The following is a 16,270-nucleotide window of genomic DNA, read 5'->3' as shown; positions in this document are numbered from 1 at the left end:
TAAAACAAACATTTTTTTTTTTCCCCCCCCCCCCCCCCCCTTTAAATCTCGTTCACCTCTCTCCTTACTCAAAGTGTTGCTATGAATCATAATTAAGCAAACTATATAGCTATTAATAATAATGTTGGTCCAAACTATAATTATTTATAAAAATTCCTTAAAAAAATTGGTTGTTTTCTTAGGCATTAGATCAACATAATGTAAAGTTTTCAAACACAATTTGAAACTGAAAGATAAAAGTATGATTAAATATTCATAATCATGTATTGTACCTGATATCCTTGTGAAGATATGTATCCTCCTTTTGGCTCACTACTATTGTTGCTCTGCATTAGATGTATTGCAATATAAGCGTTTTTGCCACGGTGACTGTAAATTAACCTTTTTATGTTTATGCATCAACTGTTTATCTTATCTATAAATATAAATGGAGTCTTAAGTAATGAACTATTCAAGCAAAAGTAGTAAATTGTTCATAAATTATCTTACCACATCAAATATGGCATCTTCAGGCGGCGGCATATATTTTTGTCTTAAAAGATCATCTTTCGTAATTCTCTTTATAGGAACAGTTCCAAAAGGACAACGTTCATCTTTCGACCATATCATCGATGACCAGGTTGTTGTTGAGTCACTTGAATTTTTCTTCATCCTAGATAAAGTAGGTTTCATCTGTTCCACCAAATGTTTAGTTGCATGCTAACAATATTATGTTCTTGTAAAAAAATGAAAGGTAAAATGGAAAGAGATTAAAGATATATGCCTTTGGATGAAAATTATGATCCTTCAACAATGGATGATCAAATGCAGGTTGTTTGTAGAAATCAATACAATCATATACATCCCCATACTTGGTCTGCAAAAAAATATATTCATGAATCAGGTAATTAAATTATAGTTATTAGACATCTCGTTATTGAATATGTAACTTTTAAACACAAAAATTACAAAACTTTAGTTTGATCTTACAAACACAAAAATCTCAAAATGTCAGAAAATCACACGTCTAATGTAACATTAATCCATATGGTTGCTTTGTTCTTTTGGACCCATTTTCCCAGTTTGAACCTTTTCTAGCTTCATTATGTTGGTCATGATTTGCGAATGAATGGCACATTTTTCGAGGTGAATGAATGAGGATTGTTTGATACTCCCTCCGTCCCTTTTTAGTTGTCCACTTTAGAAATGGCACACAGATTAAGGCAACAATGATTAGCACAGTGAAGTTACAATTTTACCCTTATGACAACTTTTCATTTCAAAATTACAACCACTTTTTTGAATTCAAGTGAAATAAATTGGAGGGAAATAAGGGTATAATAGGAAAAAATTTGTTGTCTTTTCTTGATTTGTCAAAATGGACAAGTAAATAGGGACATCTAAAAAAGGAAATATGGACAAGTAAAAAGGGACGGAGGGAGTATTAAGATTTGACCAAAGTCAACATTTAAGATTAATGAGGTACAAAAAATAATTTTAGTGAGTAAAATTGATAAATTAGCTTTTAAATCGAGATGTTTCCTCTTTTTCTATACAGAAAAGTGTTACATCTTGTTGGATAATAACAAATTAAATTTTACGAACTAAAGTTACAACTTCTTGCATCAAAAGTAGTAGTTTTATCATAATGTTTTTCAAATTCATTCTTGCTTGTATTATTTTAATTTGTGCTTATGAATTTTTCGTGTCGGATTGGATTGGAACTTTTTGATAGAATTTGTATTTATTTCACTAAAAGTTTTTTTTTGGTCAGGTCATTTTTTAATTGAACTTGTATTCATTAAATAAATAAAAAAATTCAAAATAATATTGCACATTGAGAATTGAGTTTTCCAGTATATGTGATTTTTGTGATATAAAACATATAATAGTAAAGTGAATTTGGTGAAATAAAACTCAATAGTTATGTGATCATATATGAAATTTACACTTACGATATTTTATCTTGAAAAGTCGAAATAAATGCATATATGTGGGGGTAAAAACTACTATGTGATAGAGGAATTTTTTTCTCTGGCAAAATCGATATTATCAAATAAAAATAATAATGTCATAAGAGATTTATGTGCACAATTAACTAAAAAAAAAATACCTTAACAGTTTTGACTGCTGGTTTGTTCAAGAATTTTAATTGTTTTTCTAACTCCACATCTTCTGATTTGGGCATAATTTTCTCTCCTTGTACTCGGTTATAACTCAAAAGGAAATATAATACCAACAAAATTTGTTGAACAACTTTTTGATGCATCCTAAATTTATTTCTTTTTATAGGCATGAATATAAAGTGTTTTTGAAAAAGATCAAACTATTGGATCCAATATATCTTTAAATACTGAACCTGATTTGCTATGATGATACCTTTGCTACTATGAGGAAGACTTTATATAAAGATGTAGAAGAGACTAAGTTGACTATTAGACAAGATATTGAATTTAATATAATTAACAAAATTTCAAACGATTCAAGCTTTAACTCCAAAATAACAGTCAAAACATAGATTTCAATTGAATTAATATTGATTTTCAGTCAATAAAAGTTAATGATTGTTGACCATGTGACTGGTTGACATCTATTTTTGACACCAAACATGTTGAATTAGTTGACCAAATATTTTTAATTATAAAAAATAGTTTTACAAAAATCACAATTATTTTCTAAAATCATTTTAGTACCATTTTATCATTTCATTTTTCAAAAAATAAAAATTGTCAATTTATTAAGTATTCAAATCAAGTACACATTTTATTGTCATTTTGAAATCATTCACGACTTAAATATTACTCCTACGTCCAATTTTATGTGATATAGTTTGATTCGGCACGAAATTTAAGAAAGAAAAGAAAACTTTTAACATTTGTGGTCTAAAATGAATGATAAAAAATTGTTTGGCTGTAAGTCATTTTATTAAGGGTAAAATTGACATTTTAAAGTTAAATTGTTACTTAATATAAAATTATAAATTGAGACAGAGAGAGTGTATTTAGTCCATTTTTTGCAAATAATTATTTAGTTTGTTAAAAAAAAAATTAAAAAAAGATTGGATAGCCAATTTATCTCAAATTGATTAGAATTTTAATGAGTGGTTTGATTTTCATAATAGTTCAGAAATGAGTCGCTCACAAGAATATCCCTATTTTGACATGATATTTAATTTTTGACCTTAAAACTTGTTTTACCCTTCAGCACTAAAAAGATACAGACAACAGTACCCCTGTGTAACATCCCAGATTCAAAAGAGGGAAGCCTAGTAAAATTACAGGACTTACAAGTGTCATCCACGCAGGCTAGTCACGGCCCGCGGGTTGAACCACGGACTGTAGGTAGGCCCGTGGAAAGGTCACCAATAAGTCTGCCTAGGCCATGAGCCACGGCTGGACCCACGAACCGTCGATGGGTCCACGCCTCGTGGTCCAGGGGCCGTAGGTCCAAGCAAAAGCCTCTGACCAGCAGGACGGACTGTTGGTCAATCCAAGGTTTGTCAGTGGGGTGTTGACACCCAATTTTGACCGACATTTAACTATTTCAGAAATGTTATTCGATTAAATACGTTTTTTTAAAACCCATTCCGGATTTAGAATTTTAATCGATTTTGTATAAAAAATTATGATTTTAGTATGCATGCTATTGTAAATATTATTAAATTATTCTCGTAAATTATTTTTACCGATATTTAAACTTGAAATATTTATTTTGCTCAAATATTTTAAAATTTTAAGTGATTTTAGTTATATAATAATATTATAATATTTGTAGTATTTTAATTGAATAACATTTCTTTAATTTTCCTCAAAATCATTTAAATTCTAGCCTATTCTATTCTAATTTCTTTCAATTCTAGCCACTTCAATGCAAATTCTATTTCAATTATAGCCACCTATGCATTTCAATTCTAGCCCTTTTTAATACAATTTTGTTTCAATCATAGCCAATTCGGACCAAACTTATTCCAAATATCAGAACTCTAATTTTAAATCGTGACCGTCGATCTCATCCTTTAAATCTCAGCCTCTCATCTCAACATAAATCAATGGGTGAGATCGAATCCCTCATTAGTTTCCTTTTAAACTACTAAAGGATCGAAACCCTAAAATTTTTCGTTCTCTTCCTCCCTCAAAAATCTACCGCATCACCCATCTCCTCTCTCCATTTTTTTTACTCCGGAGAGAGCAGCCACCAGTCGCCGCTCTCGCTGCCTCTTTCTTCTCCGAATTTCGCCTTTTCCACTAGCGATCGGCGAGGCAGTACAACCACCAAAGTAGCAGCCACCGGTGAACTCCAACAGCGACCGACGAGGATCAGCAGCTCCGGCGAAGGCCAGGCGACCAACGAGCAACGCCAGCAGCTCCGACAAAGCATCCTTAAAGCTCCAACACCGGTCAACAACAGCAATCACCGGTGAGAACAGTGAGCAGCGCCAACGAGAGCTCCTCCGACGAGTTTTCTTCTCCTCTCTCTTGTCACGACCCGAGTCTACACCCTGGACGTGGCCGGCACTCGAAGACCATTGCTGGTCCCCAAGCGAACCCTCATCCTGGTTGACTACAAGCGGAAGACTAACTTAAGCATGCAAAAGCTTAAAACTGAATAAAATTCAATAAACTCAACTTTTTAAAACTTCAACTCAAATGAACAACTTAGAATAAAATAAAATATTCAACCCGCCATAAAATAGGCAACTTAAGCCTTTAAAACATTTAATAAAATAAATGAATAATACAGACTTCTCAACTATACTGACTATCTATGAAGCCTCTAATTGATAACGATGGAAGTCGGTACAAGACCCACGACATCCTGACTGAACTGAAAAGTAAATGAAATCTTGTTCATGAGTGTGAAGTGCGCCACATTTATGAATGAGAGGCTACAAGATGATTAGGAAACTCTACTTCTTTCATTACTCTTAAGTCGTGCGATAAAGTTTAACTCTATAAGGTCTCTCTCCTAATCCTTATTTTATGTTCTTCAGGATATGACTCGTGAAGAGCTTATACTATAAGGAATGTGAGGGAGAATGCGGAACAAGAAGCTTCTCCCTATGTTTCTCAAATTCTGATCGATCATTTAGCCGAGCAAGTGTCAAATGCGGAGTTTAGAGATGCATTTAAAGTATTGGCTCAAGTCATGATGAGCCAATCTAATAGGGAGGTAGTGGTTCCCGTGAACCCAAATGCGGGTACGACGGCTTCAAGAGTGAGGGACTTCACAAGAATGAATCCTTCGGAGTTTCATGGTTCCAAAGTTGAGGATGATCTTCAAGAGTTTATAAATGAGGTCTATAAGCTTTTGATGATCATGGGAGTTACACCGATGGAAAAGGCAGAGTTGGTCACTTATCAACTAAAGGATTGGCTCAAATATGGTATAACCAATGGAAAGAAGGGAGACCGGAAGATGCGGGTCCTCTTGATTGGGAGAAGTTTAAGGTTGTTTTTATTGATATGTTTTTCCCCTTGAGATAAGGGAAGCCAAGGTGCTTGAGTTCATCAACCTTCGATAAGGAAGTATGAGTGTGAGAGAATATTCTCTAAAGTTCACTCAATTGTCTAAGTATACTCCATTGATGGTTGTCGATTTAAGAGTTAAAATGAGTAAGTTTGTATCGAATGTGTCCAAAATTGTGGTTAAAGAGTGTCGAACTGATATGCTCATTAATGACATAGACATCTCTCGTCTCATGGTGCATGCACAATAAATTGAGGAGTCGAAACTCAAGGAATAGTTTAGAGAGTTAAAAAGAGCTAAGACCAGAGATGGAAATTTCTCTAATACAAGGTCTGATGGACAAGGTCGTCCTAGATTTCGACAAAGGTTTTTCGATCAAGGTTCCTCCAATGCTCCTCCTAAGTTCAGCCAAGATAGGGTATCTAACCCTAAGCCTCAAGGAGGTAATGGTAGTAGATCTTCATTAACTAGGTCTAATTGTACTAAGTGTGGAAGGAAGTACGAGGGTAAGTGCCTAGCCGGCACGGATGGTTGCTTCAGTTGTGGTAAGAATGGTCATAAAATGAGGAATTGCCCGATGCTTATGGATAAAAGAAGAGAGGGCAAGCAAGTTCTTACTAGTGGTACGGGTTCCAATGCTCCTAAGCAAAACTGATTCTATGCACTACAAACTCATGGTGATCAATAGAATTCTCCGAATGTGGTCATCGATATGTTGACAGTTTTCCAACTTGCTGTATATGCTTTACTTGATCCTGGTGCTACCTTGTCTTTTGTGACGCCATATGTGGCTATGAGATTTGATGTTCTTCCAGATGTATTGTTAGAACTTTTTTCGGTCTTGACTCCTGTTAGTGATTCTATTGTGGCTAAGAGGGTCTATAGAAAATGTTTTGTTTCCTTGTCCCGTAGAGTTACTCTTGTTGACTTGGTAGAGCTTGATATGTTAGATTTTGATGTTATCTTGGGTATGGATAGGCTACATTCATGTTATGCTTCTTTCGATTGTAGAACTCGTGTAGTTAAGTTTCACTTCCCGAATGAGTCTATCCTAGAGTGGAAGGGGGAAATTCTATGCCTAAGGGTCAGTTTTTCTTTTATCTAAAAGCTAGAAAGATGATTTCTAAGGGTTGATTTTACCATCTAGTAAGGGTGAAGGATGTAGATTCTGAAAGCCCTTCTCTTGAGTCGATCCTCGTTGTAAAAGAGTTTTCGGAAGTGTTCCCAGATGATTTACCCGGTATTCTTCCTGAGCGGGAAATAGACTTTGGTACTAACCTTCTCCTATATACGCTACCTATTTCTATTCCTCCTTATCATATGGCTCCAGCATAACTTAAAGAATTGAAAGAACATGTGAAAGATTTATTGGATAGGGGTTTCATCCGATCTAGTATCTGTCCATGGGGTGCTCTAGTTTTGAATGTGAGAAAGAAAGATGGTTCTCTTCGTATGTGTATTGATTATCGACAGTTGAACAAGGTTACCATTAAGAATAAGTATCCTCTTCCAAGGAGAGATGATTTTTTTGACTAACTTTAAGGAGCAAGTTATTTCTCTAAGACTGATCTTCGGTCGAGTTATCACCAATTGAGGGTGAAAGAAAATGACTTTTCGAACTTGGTATGGTCATTATGAGTTTTTGATAATATTATTTGGGTTGACTAATGCTCTAGCGACGTTTATGGATTTGATGGATAGGGTGTTTAGACAATACATTGATATTTTTGTGATTGTGTTTATTGATATTATTTTGATTTACCCAAGGAGTGAGGATGAGCATATTGGTCATTTGAGGATCGTGTTGTAAATTCTTAAAGACCAACGACTTTTTGCAAATTTTAGCAAATGTGAATTTTGGTTAAGGTCTATAGCTTTCCTTGGTCACATTGTTTCGAGTAAGGGTATAGAGGTAGATCCTAAGAAGATAGATGCGGTCAAGAGATGGCCTAGACCTCTAACTACCTCAAATATTAGAATTTTCTTGGTTTAGCCGATTACTATAGAAGGTTTGTTAAGGGTTTCTCGTCAATTGTCTCTCATTTGACAGTCATGACTCAAAAAAAAGGCTAAGTTCATATGGTTTGAAGCATGTGAGAAGAGTTTCCATGAGTTGAAAGATAGACCTACTTCCGCTCTGGTGTTGACCTTATCGAAAAGGATGGATGGTTTTGTGGTTTACTGTGATGCCTCGAGAATTAGGCTAGGGTGTGTGCTTATGCAAAATGGGAAAGTTATTGCCTTTGCCTCAAGGCAACTTAAAATCCATTAGAAGAATTATCCCACTCACGACCTTGAGTTAGCGGTGGTCGTTTTTTCTCTAAAGATTTAGAGACACCATTTGTATGCAATACATGTAGATGTGTTTACCAACCACAAGAGTTTGCAATATGTGTTTAATCAAAAAGATTTGAATCTTCGCCAAAGAAGGTGGCTTGAGTTATTGAAGGATTACTACATGAGTGCTCTTTATCACCTCGTTAAAGCTAATGTGGTAGCGAATGCTCTTAGTCGGTTATCTATGGGTAGTGTTGCTTATATTGAAGAAGAAAAGAAAAGGTTGGTTCGAGATGTTCATAGATTGGCTCGATTATGTGTTCAACTAGTGGACTCCACCAAAGGTGGTATTATGGTTCACAATGGTTCTGAACCGTCTTTTGTGGTGGATGTGAAAGTCAAGCAAGGTCTAGACCCAATTTTGGTAGAATTGAAATAGACGGTGCCTAAGAAATCCGTTGAGGCTTTCTCCCAAGGGAGAGATGGTGTACTTAGATGCCAAGGTCTGTAACGAACGGGTTCAGTCGTTATAGAAAAGCCAATGGGGAAAAATTTTGGGCCGGAAATCTTTTTGATAGTAACTTGAAAATTCTCAACTTAGTCCAGATTTGGACAAAATCAGAGTTTTAGGGTGTGGAGAAATTTGTTAAAAATCAGGTGTGTTGTTTATGATTTTGAGTACATGAATAGATATATAACGCGTAAAGGAATCCGTACGACTTTCCGAAATTGAATTTGGCCGAGTACAACTCCCGGAATTGATCTTAGAGTGGATGGTATTTTTTTAGCGTCGTTGAAAGAATGTGTGTTGTGAAATGGGGATCTTGGGATTTTTGAAATAGCTCTCTGTCTTCGTGCAAGCCACTGGGGCAGGATTTTTGTCGCCAGGGCAGGGCCGTTGTGGCGGGGTGGTGGTCGTTGTGGTGGATTCGACGTTATTTAAGTCGTTAATAAAACTGCAAAATGTCTTTATTCTGCAATTTTTGACTTTGAGAGCCAAGATACGACCCCATACGAGTTCTAGATAGTTTTTCACCATTCTTGAGGCTAAAGGTAAGATTTTAACTCCTCAGATCCGTTTTTCGATCTGTAAAACCTATTTCTTAGGTTGTTACTGATGGGGAGGGGTTTTTGATCTTAGAATTCATGATGGAAACAGCCCTAACTGGACCATGGAATGATCTACGGTTTGTAGAATTGTTAGTAATCCAGAAATTTGTGACTATTTATTGATTCCCATATTATATTGATTGTTTATAGACCACGAACAAGCGGAACGAATCCGGAAATGGAAGGATCAAGTTTTCTAGGGTTTCAACCTTGTTTCGAGGTAGGTGATGGTTGTGATTCTATGATTGTGTGATGTATTCTTGTTATTGCTTCATTATGATACATGTATGTACGTATGCGAATGTTGCATTGTTGATCACACTGATTGTAAATGAGATAGATGAATAACTATGTGTCATGAATCACTACTTGATTGTATGATTATTGAGAATATACTTGTGAGTGTGATTGTGGTTTGTTGATGGATCGGTTGCCACATTTCGGCATAACTAATTGGGATCGATTGCCACGTTCCGGCATAAATATAGGATCTGTTGCCACGTTTTGGCATAATTATTGGATCGGGTACCACGTTTTGGTGCACTAGCAGTTTGGATTTGGGTTCCATGTGAGGACCAACTACTTGTGACACTTGTGTATTGTTGAACATGTGATATCCAATGTTGTTATGTTCTGTATATTGCATGGTTATATTGTTGTGATGACTTGTTTATGTTACACTTAGTGGGATAGCCGCGTGATCCTACCAGTACACGGTAGTTGTGTACTGATACTGCACTTGCTTTTATTTTTGTTTAGTACATGGAATCTTTCGGCGTATATTGACAGACCTCGCTTAGAAGATATGTGATTGTTGCTTTCGAATTCAAGGGTGAGCTAGCATCTTCCGGGATGTTTTGGATTCTCTTTGAGTCTATGTCCACATTTCGAAATTAGACTAGTTCTTTAGATGTTTTTATGTTAGTTGGGGTTGTGACCATTCTTGTTTACACTTGGTTATCGTTTAGATGTTTTGGTACATTGACTTTAAGATTCTAGGTTATTTTCTTCCGCATTGTTAGTTTGTTTGTTAGACTCTTATTGAAGTTTATGGGAACTTCATTTTCTTTTAGTTAATTGCTTTAGTTTGTTCTAGTTGCTTGGTTTGGGTTGTAGTTTTGGTTCTCCTACCGGAGGTTTAGTGTGGGTGTCACTCATGACAGTCTGGGTCGTGACAAAGTTGATATCAGAGCATAGGTTCGTTGATCTCAATGTATCAAAACGAGTCTAATAGAGTCTCGCGGAACGATATGTGTCGCCTTTACTTTTCTTCGAGGGGCTATAGGACTTTAGGAAATCTCTCTACTTTATCTTGTCTTATCTCGTGCTATAACTTGGGTCCAATTTGTATCTAACCTCTTTCACTCTTCTTTCCGCAGATGGTTAATACAAGATTTAACTGTGTTCGTCCCGTCGCTCCCGTCAATGTTCCAGTTGAGGGCTCTGTAGCGAGATGTCGCTATCAAGGCAGGGGTAGAGGAAGAGTTAGAGGTAAAGGTAGTGAAAGAGTAGCACCTATTGGGGATGGAGCTCCGGTTGATAATGTTCCTATGAATAAGAAGCCTCTTGCGCACCACGAAGAGATAGATGAGGATGTTGAGGTTGATGATATTGAGAATATTGGACAAGAGGAAGAGGTACCAACTGAAACTACCGGCGTTCCTCCCTTAGATCCAGTGTTAGTGCAACAGACCATGTCATTCTTGAAAGGTTTGGTTGGTCCTGGAGTGCTTCCCTTTGTTCAAGCAACTTAGGCTCCCGCCAATCCTCATATTGCTAGCATTGTTCCTAAGGTGAGTGGAACGGGAGGTAATGATGTTTTCTTCCGTCCTTTGATGGGTTCTGTTATGATTGGTAATGAGCATGAGATGTTGACTATGTTTTTTAAGATCAAGCCTCCTGTGTTTCTTGGTTCTGAGAGTAAGGATGCTTATGAATTTATTCTTGATTGCTATGAGAGGCTTCACAAGTTGGGGATTGTTCATCAGCATGGGGTTGAGTTCGATTGTTCATTAGCATGGGGTTGAGTTACTCAGGAACTCCACCTCAGAATTTAATTCAGGATAGCCAGGGAGTCGCGTCTTTGGCGGGCAGCAGGTCATCTTTTGATCGTACTTGCCACAATTGTGGAGAACCTAGGCATATGAGACGCGCTGCAATAGTCTAGAGCAGTGGTACCCGCAGGGAATGGTAATAATGGTCGAGGGCGTCCACAAGGTGGGTGAGGAGCTAATCAGCGAGGCAGTGTGGGTCGTGGAAATGGTAATGCAGGCAGGGGTAACGTGCAACCAGGCAGCGAAGTGGCTCGTCAAGATGATAGAGCTCAGTATTATGCTTTTCCGAGCAAGAATGAGGCAGAGGCGTCTGATGCGGTGATCACATGTACTATTCTTGTCTGTGACCTGATGGCTAATGTGTTATTTGATCCGGGTTCTACTTATTCTTACTTTTCCTTGTGTTTTGCCTCGAATTTTGATATGGTTTGTGATATACTTGATTCCCCCATCCATGTTTTTACCCCCGTTGGAGAGTCTGTCGTAGTCATCCATATCTATCGTGCTTGTCCTATTTTGTTTATGGGTTATCAGACTTAAGCTGATTTAGTGATTTTGGATATGTCAGACTTTGATATAATCTTAGGTATGACTTAGTTGTCCCCCTATTATGTTGTATTGAATTGTAATACTAAATCTGTGACTCTAGAAATTCCGAGAAGGGAAAAGTTAGAGTGGGAAGGGGTATACAAGCCTAAGCATGCTAAGATCATATTCTCCATTCGGGCTAGCAAACTAGCTGGGCAGGATTGTTTGGCTTATTTGGATCATATTAGAGAAGTATTTCCTACTGATTTACCTGGTATGCCTCCGAATAGAGATATAGATTTCTGCATTGATTTAGAACCTGGTACTCGTCTCATTTATATTCCTCCATATCGTATGGCTCCGGCAAAATTAAGAGAGCTTAAGGCTCAAATCCAAGAGCTTCTTGATAAAGAATTTATTCGTCCTAGTGCTTCCCCATGGGGTGCCCAGTGTTGTTTGTTAAGAAAAATGATGGTAGTATGAGAATGTGTATAGATTACCAGCAATTGATTAAGGTGACCATTCGAAATAAGTATCCATTGCCTCGAATAGATGATCATTTTGACCAATTGCAAGGTGCATCCGTTTTCTCTAAAATTGATGTAACGTCTGGTTATCATCAATTAAAGATTAGGCCTGAGGATATACCAAAAACGACATTTTGGACTCGTTATGGACATTATGAGTTCCTAGTTATGTCGTTTGGGTTGACTAATGCGCCCGCAGCTATCATGAGTTTGATTAATGGGGTGTTCAAACCCTTTCTTGATTCTTTTGTTATAGTGTTCATTGATGATATTCTAGTTTATTCGGGAAGTAAGGAAGAGCATGCCGATCATCTTCATATTATTCTGGGTGTTCTTGGAAAACAAAAGTTGTATGCGAAATTTTCTATGTGTGAATTTTGGCTGAACTCGGTTTCATTTTTGGGGCATGTGGTTTCAAACGAAGGGGTAATGGTAGATCCCCAAAAGATTGAGGTGGTTAGGAATTGGGTTCGACCAAGTTCTGTGACCGAAATTAGGAGTTTTGTGGGGCTTGCTAGCTATTAACGTCGATTTGTGAAGAACTTTGCTTTTATTGCTACTCATTTGACTAATTTGACTAAAAAGAGGTACCCTTTGAATGGATTGAAAAATGTGAGGAGAGCTTCGAAAAGCTCAAGACTTTTTTTACCACCGCACCTATTCTACATTACCAGTTGAAGGAAAGGATTTTGTTGTTTATTGTGATGCTTCGCTTTCTGGTTTGGGGACGGTGTTGATGCAAGAGAAGAATGTTATAGCCTATGCATCGCGTCAATTGAAGGTGCATGAGAGGAATTATCCAACACATGATTTGGAGTTGGCAGCGGTAGTATTTTCTCTTAAAATTTGGCAACATTATCTTTATGGTGTCAAGTGTGAAGTATTTACTGATCATCGTAGTTTGCAGCATGTGTTCACTTAAAAAGATCTAAATTTGAGACAAAGAAGGTGGATGGAGTTACTCAAAGACTATGATGTGACCATCCAATACCATCCGGGCAAGGCTAATGTGGTGGCAGATGCATTAAGTCAGAAAGTAGTAAGTATGGGCAGTCTAACTTGCTTGAGTGCATCCAAACGACCTTTGGCTAAGGAAATTTAACGCTTGGAGTCTAACTTCATGCGATTGGGCATCTCAGAGAAAGGAGGGGTGTTTAGCTAGCATTGAGGTTAGGGCCACGTTTATTGAGGAGATCAAGGCTAAAAAATTTGATAATAAGAATTTGGATGAACTCAAGAAGAATATTGTGATTGGCAAGGCACAAGATACCACTATTGATGTGGATGGTGTGCTTAATTTTAAAGGAAGAATTTGTGTTCCTCGAGTTGATGACTTGATTCCGAAATTATTGGCGGAAGCTCATGGTTCGCAATATTCCATTCATCCGGGTGCGACCAAGATGTATCGAGATTTGAAGTGAATTTATTGGTGGCCGGGGATAAAGAAAGACATTGCAGAGTTTGTGGCTAAGTGTAAAAATTGCCAACAAGTAAAGTATGAACACCAAAGACCAGTGGGTTTGCTTCAAAGAATGTCAATTCCGGAATGGAAGTGGGAAAGGATAGCTATGGATTTTGTGGTTGGTCGTCCCAAGACTTTGGGGAAGTTTGATTCTATTTGGGTAGTAGTTGATAGATTGACTAAGTCAGCCTATTTTATTCCGGTAAGAATAGATTATAATGCTGTAACAATTGGCTAAGGTGTATGTGAAAGAGATAGTGAGGTTGCATGGAGTGCCCATTTCTATCATCTCAGATCACGGTACCCAATTCACCTCCAAGTTTTGGAAGAAGTTAGATGAGGAATTGGGCGCACAACTCACTTTTAGTACAATCTTCCACCCACAGATAGACGGATAATCGAAAAGGACCATTCAAGTGTTAGAAGACATGTTGAGAGCATGTGATTGACTTTGGAGGACATTGGGATAAGTTCTTAGCCTTGTGTGAGTTCTCTTAAAATAATAGTTATCACTTTAGCATTGATATGGCACCATTTGAGGCACTCTATGGGAGAGGATGTAGATCACCCATAGGATGGTTTGAGGGTGGAGATGTGAAACCTTTGGGGTGGACTTAGTGAAGGATGCTCAAGACAAGGTGAAGAGTATTCAAGCTAAGCTTCTAGCAGCCCAGAGTAGGTAGAAGAAGTATGCGGATCATAAGGTAAAAGACATGGCGTTTCAAACCGGTGAGAATGTTCTTCTTAAGGTATCACCCATGAAAGGGGTGATGAGATTTGGCAAGAAGGGCAAGTTAAGTCCGCGATACATTGGTCCCTTTGAGGTTCTTGAATGTGTAGGGCCCGTGGCTTGTCGATTGGCCTTACCTCCTAACTTATCGGGAGTTCATCTGGTATTTTATGTGTCCATGTTGAAGAGATATCATGGTGATGGAAATTACATCATTAAGTGGGACTCGATTGTATTAGACAAAGACCTTTAATATGAGGAGGAACCGATTGCAATTTTTGATCGTGATGTGCGTAAGTTGAGGACCAAGGAGATTAAGTCCCTGAAAGTTCAATGGAAGCATCATCCAGTTGAGGAAGCTACTAGGGAAACCGAGAAAGATATGTGAGACAAGTATCCCCCAGTGTTTTGGACGGCGAGAGGCGACAAGGGCCTGCCTCGCCACGCGGCGAGGCGCTCGCCTTTTTTAATCGAGGCGCCAATTAATACCATAAATTAAAAATATTTAATTGCATATATAAATATCCAAAATCTCAATAGCAATAAGTCAATAACATATATTAGCAAATATTTCAATTCAAAAACTAAAAGTAGATACTAAAAGTCTAGAACTTAAAAACCCAATAATTCAAAAAACAATACTAGAACTCTAAAAGTCTATTCTTCTTCAAAACTATTCAACTCTTGAAAGATCAACATCCTCTATATCATTATATTGCTCCTCATCTTCTTCCTCCTCGTAGTCCTCATCAATTAGTGTCTGAGTCCTTCTTGAAGTTGAACTTGTAGATGTAGTTTCTACTCTTTTGCCCTTGTCAAGTGCTCTTGATCTTGAAGAAAGTCCCCTAAGACAATAGATACTCTCATCAGCTCCAATTGACGTAGCAACACTACCCCAAGTAAGATCATCATCCTCATATACTAGTTCATCTATCATTCATTTTGGACCACAAGTTTTAAAAGTCTTCCTTTCTTTCTTAAACTCCGTGCCGAGTCAAAGTACCTCACATAAATTGGGACGGAGGGAGTAATAGATATTGATAATAATATAATATGGAAATTAGGATATAATTTTTTTACTTGAGTGTTCAAACACACTCCAATTTCGCTCACATCCGGATGAGCTACAAGTTAGGCTTAATACTTTCATGGCAAACTTTTGCAAGTTTGGTGTTTCACTACCAAATAGTGACCACCATTCAACTATAATAAAATAAATTTAAAGGTTAATGAGTATAAATAAATCAAATAATTTAAGTAAGAGCTAAATCAACTCACTTACCCGGTGACCTTGTGTCTCTAGCTCTTTTAGTCGAACCGCAACCAAATAGTGGATGAGTTAGGAGTAGTTCCAGTTATGGTTGTGAAGCTTGTGGAATGATCTTTCCAACGCCACCGAGTTTGCTCAATTCCGAGTTCGTATGAGCGAGTTATGGCCTTTGAAAGTTGGGCAGTTGACAAGAAATCCGTCCGGGGAAATCATTAAGGGCATTTTGGTCTTTTCCCTAGCTTTTTCTTTTAAGGATTTATTGTTGAGTTAGGCTGATATGTGGATCTTTTTGTTCCATTTTGAAAGAGTGAGAACTAGGGCTTGAGAAGAAGAAGAGAAGGAGAAGAGAAGAAAGGAAGAAGAGGAGAGGAGATCAACAAGTTTCCGACAAGATCATCGTGGATTTTCATCGGGGGTGATCCCTACCAAGGTATGTGAGCTTTTAGTGTTGGGTGATCTTTTCCCCCACACACTTAGCCCTTTTATTTATTGAGAAGGGATCGGATTCGTTGTTGAAGTTGTTGGAATTGTTGTTAGTTGTTGAAGTTGTTAGTTGTAATCTATGGGTTCTTGAGGGACTTTTGTGCTTCCAAGTGTTTGGGTTGAAACCTTGTTTTGGGAGGGTTTAGATCTGGAGAAGAGGAGGATCCCGAAAATAGTCAGTTCTCAGAAGCAATCGACGGACTAGAGGTACGGTCCGTAGATCGATATACGGACCGTCGATCCCCTCCGTAACACCACACTTAGAATTTACAAAAATTCAGGTACTAGAACCCTCACAGTATCTTTCGACGGACCAACAGTACGGTCCGTAGATCAATCTACGGACCGTCGATGGGCACCGTGGTTCCACACTTGGTCATTTTT

The 16,270-nt window shown here is 37.6% G+C and overlaps 1 protein-coding gene across 1 annotated transcript in view; it reads right to left on the bottom strand.

Moving 5' to 3' along the window:
• The window catches only part of LOC102586905 (uncharacterized), a 6,984-nt gene extending 2,191 nt beyond the window's left edge, over positions 1 to 4,793 (bottom strand). The window contains exons 1-5 of the mRNA XM_006363815.2: positions 4,739 to 4,793; positions 4,157 to 4,470; positions 764 to 856; positions 490 to 672; positions 273 to 326 (exon numbers count right to left, since the gene is read on the bottom strand). Of these exons, the coding sequence (XP_006363877.2) occupies positions 273 to 326; positions 490 to 672; positions 764 to 856; positions 4,157 to 4,470; positions 4,739 to 4,793 (699 nt within the window). The remainder of the gene's footprint in view (positions 1 to 272; positions 327 to 489; positions 673 to 763; positions 857 to 4,156; positions 4,471 to 4,738) is intronic.
• Positions 4,794 to 16,270: the final 11,477 nt, after the last annotated feature.

Source organism: Solanum tuberosum, unplaced genomic scaffold (assembly GCF_000226075.1).
Source record: "Solanum tuberosum cultivar DM 1-3 516 R44 unplaced genomic scaffold, SolTub_3.0 scf00465, whole genome shotgun sequence".
Classification (NCBI taxonomy): domain Eukaryota; kingdom Viridiplantae; phylum Streptophyta; class Magnoliopsida; order Solanales; family Solanaceae; genus Solanum; species Solanum tuberosum.
This window is presented reverse-complemented; position numbering and strand designations above follow the sequence as displayed.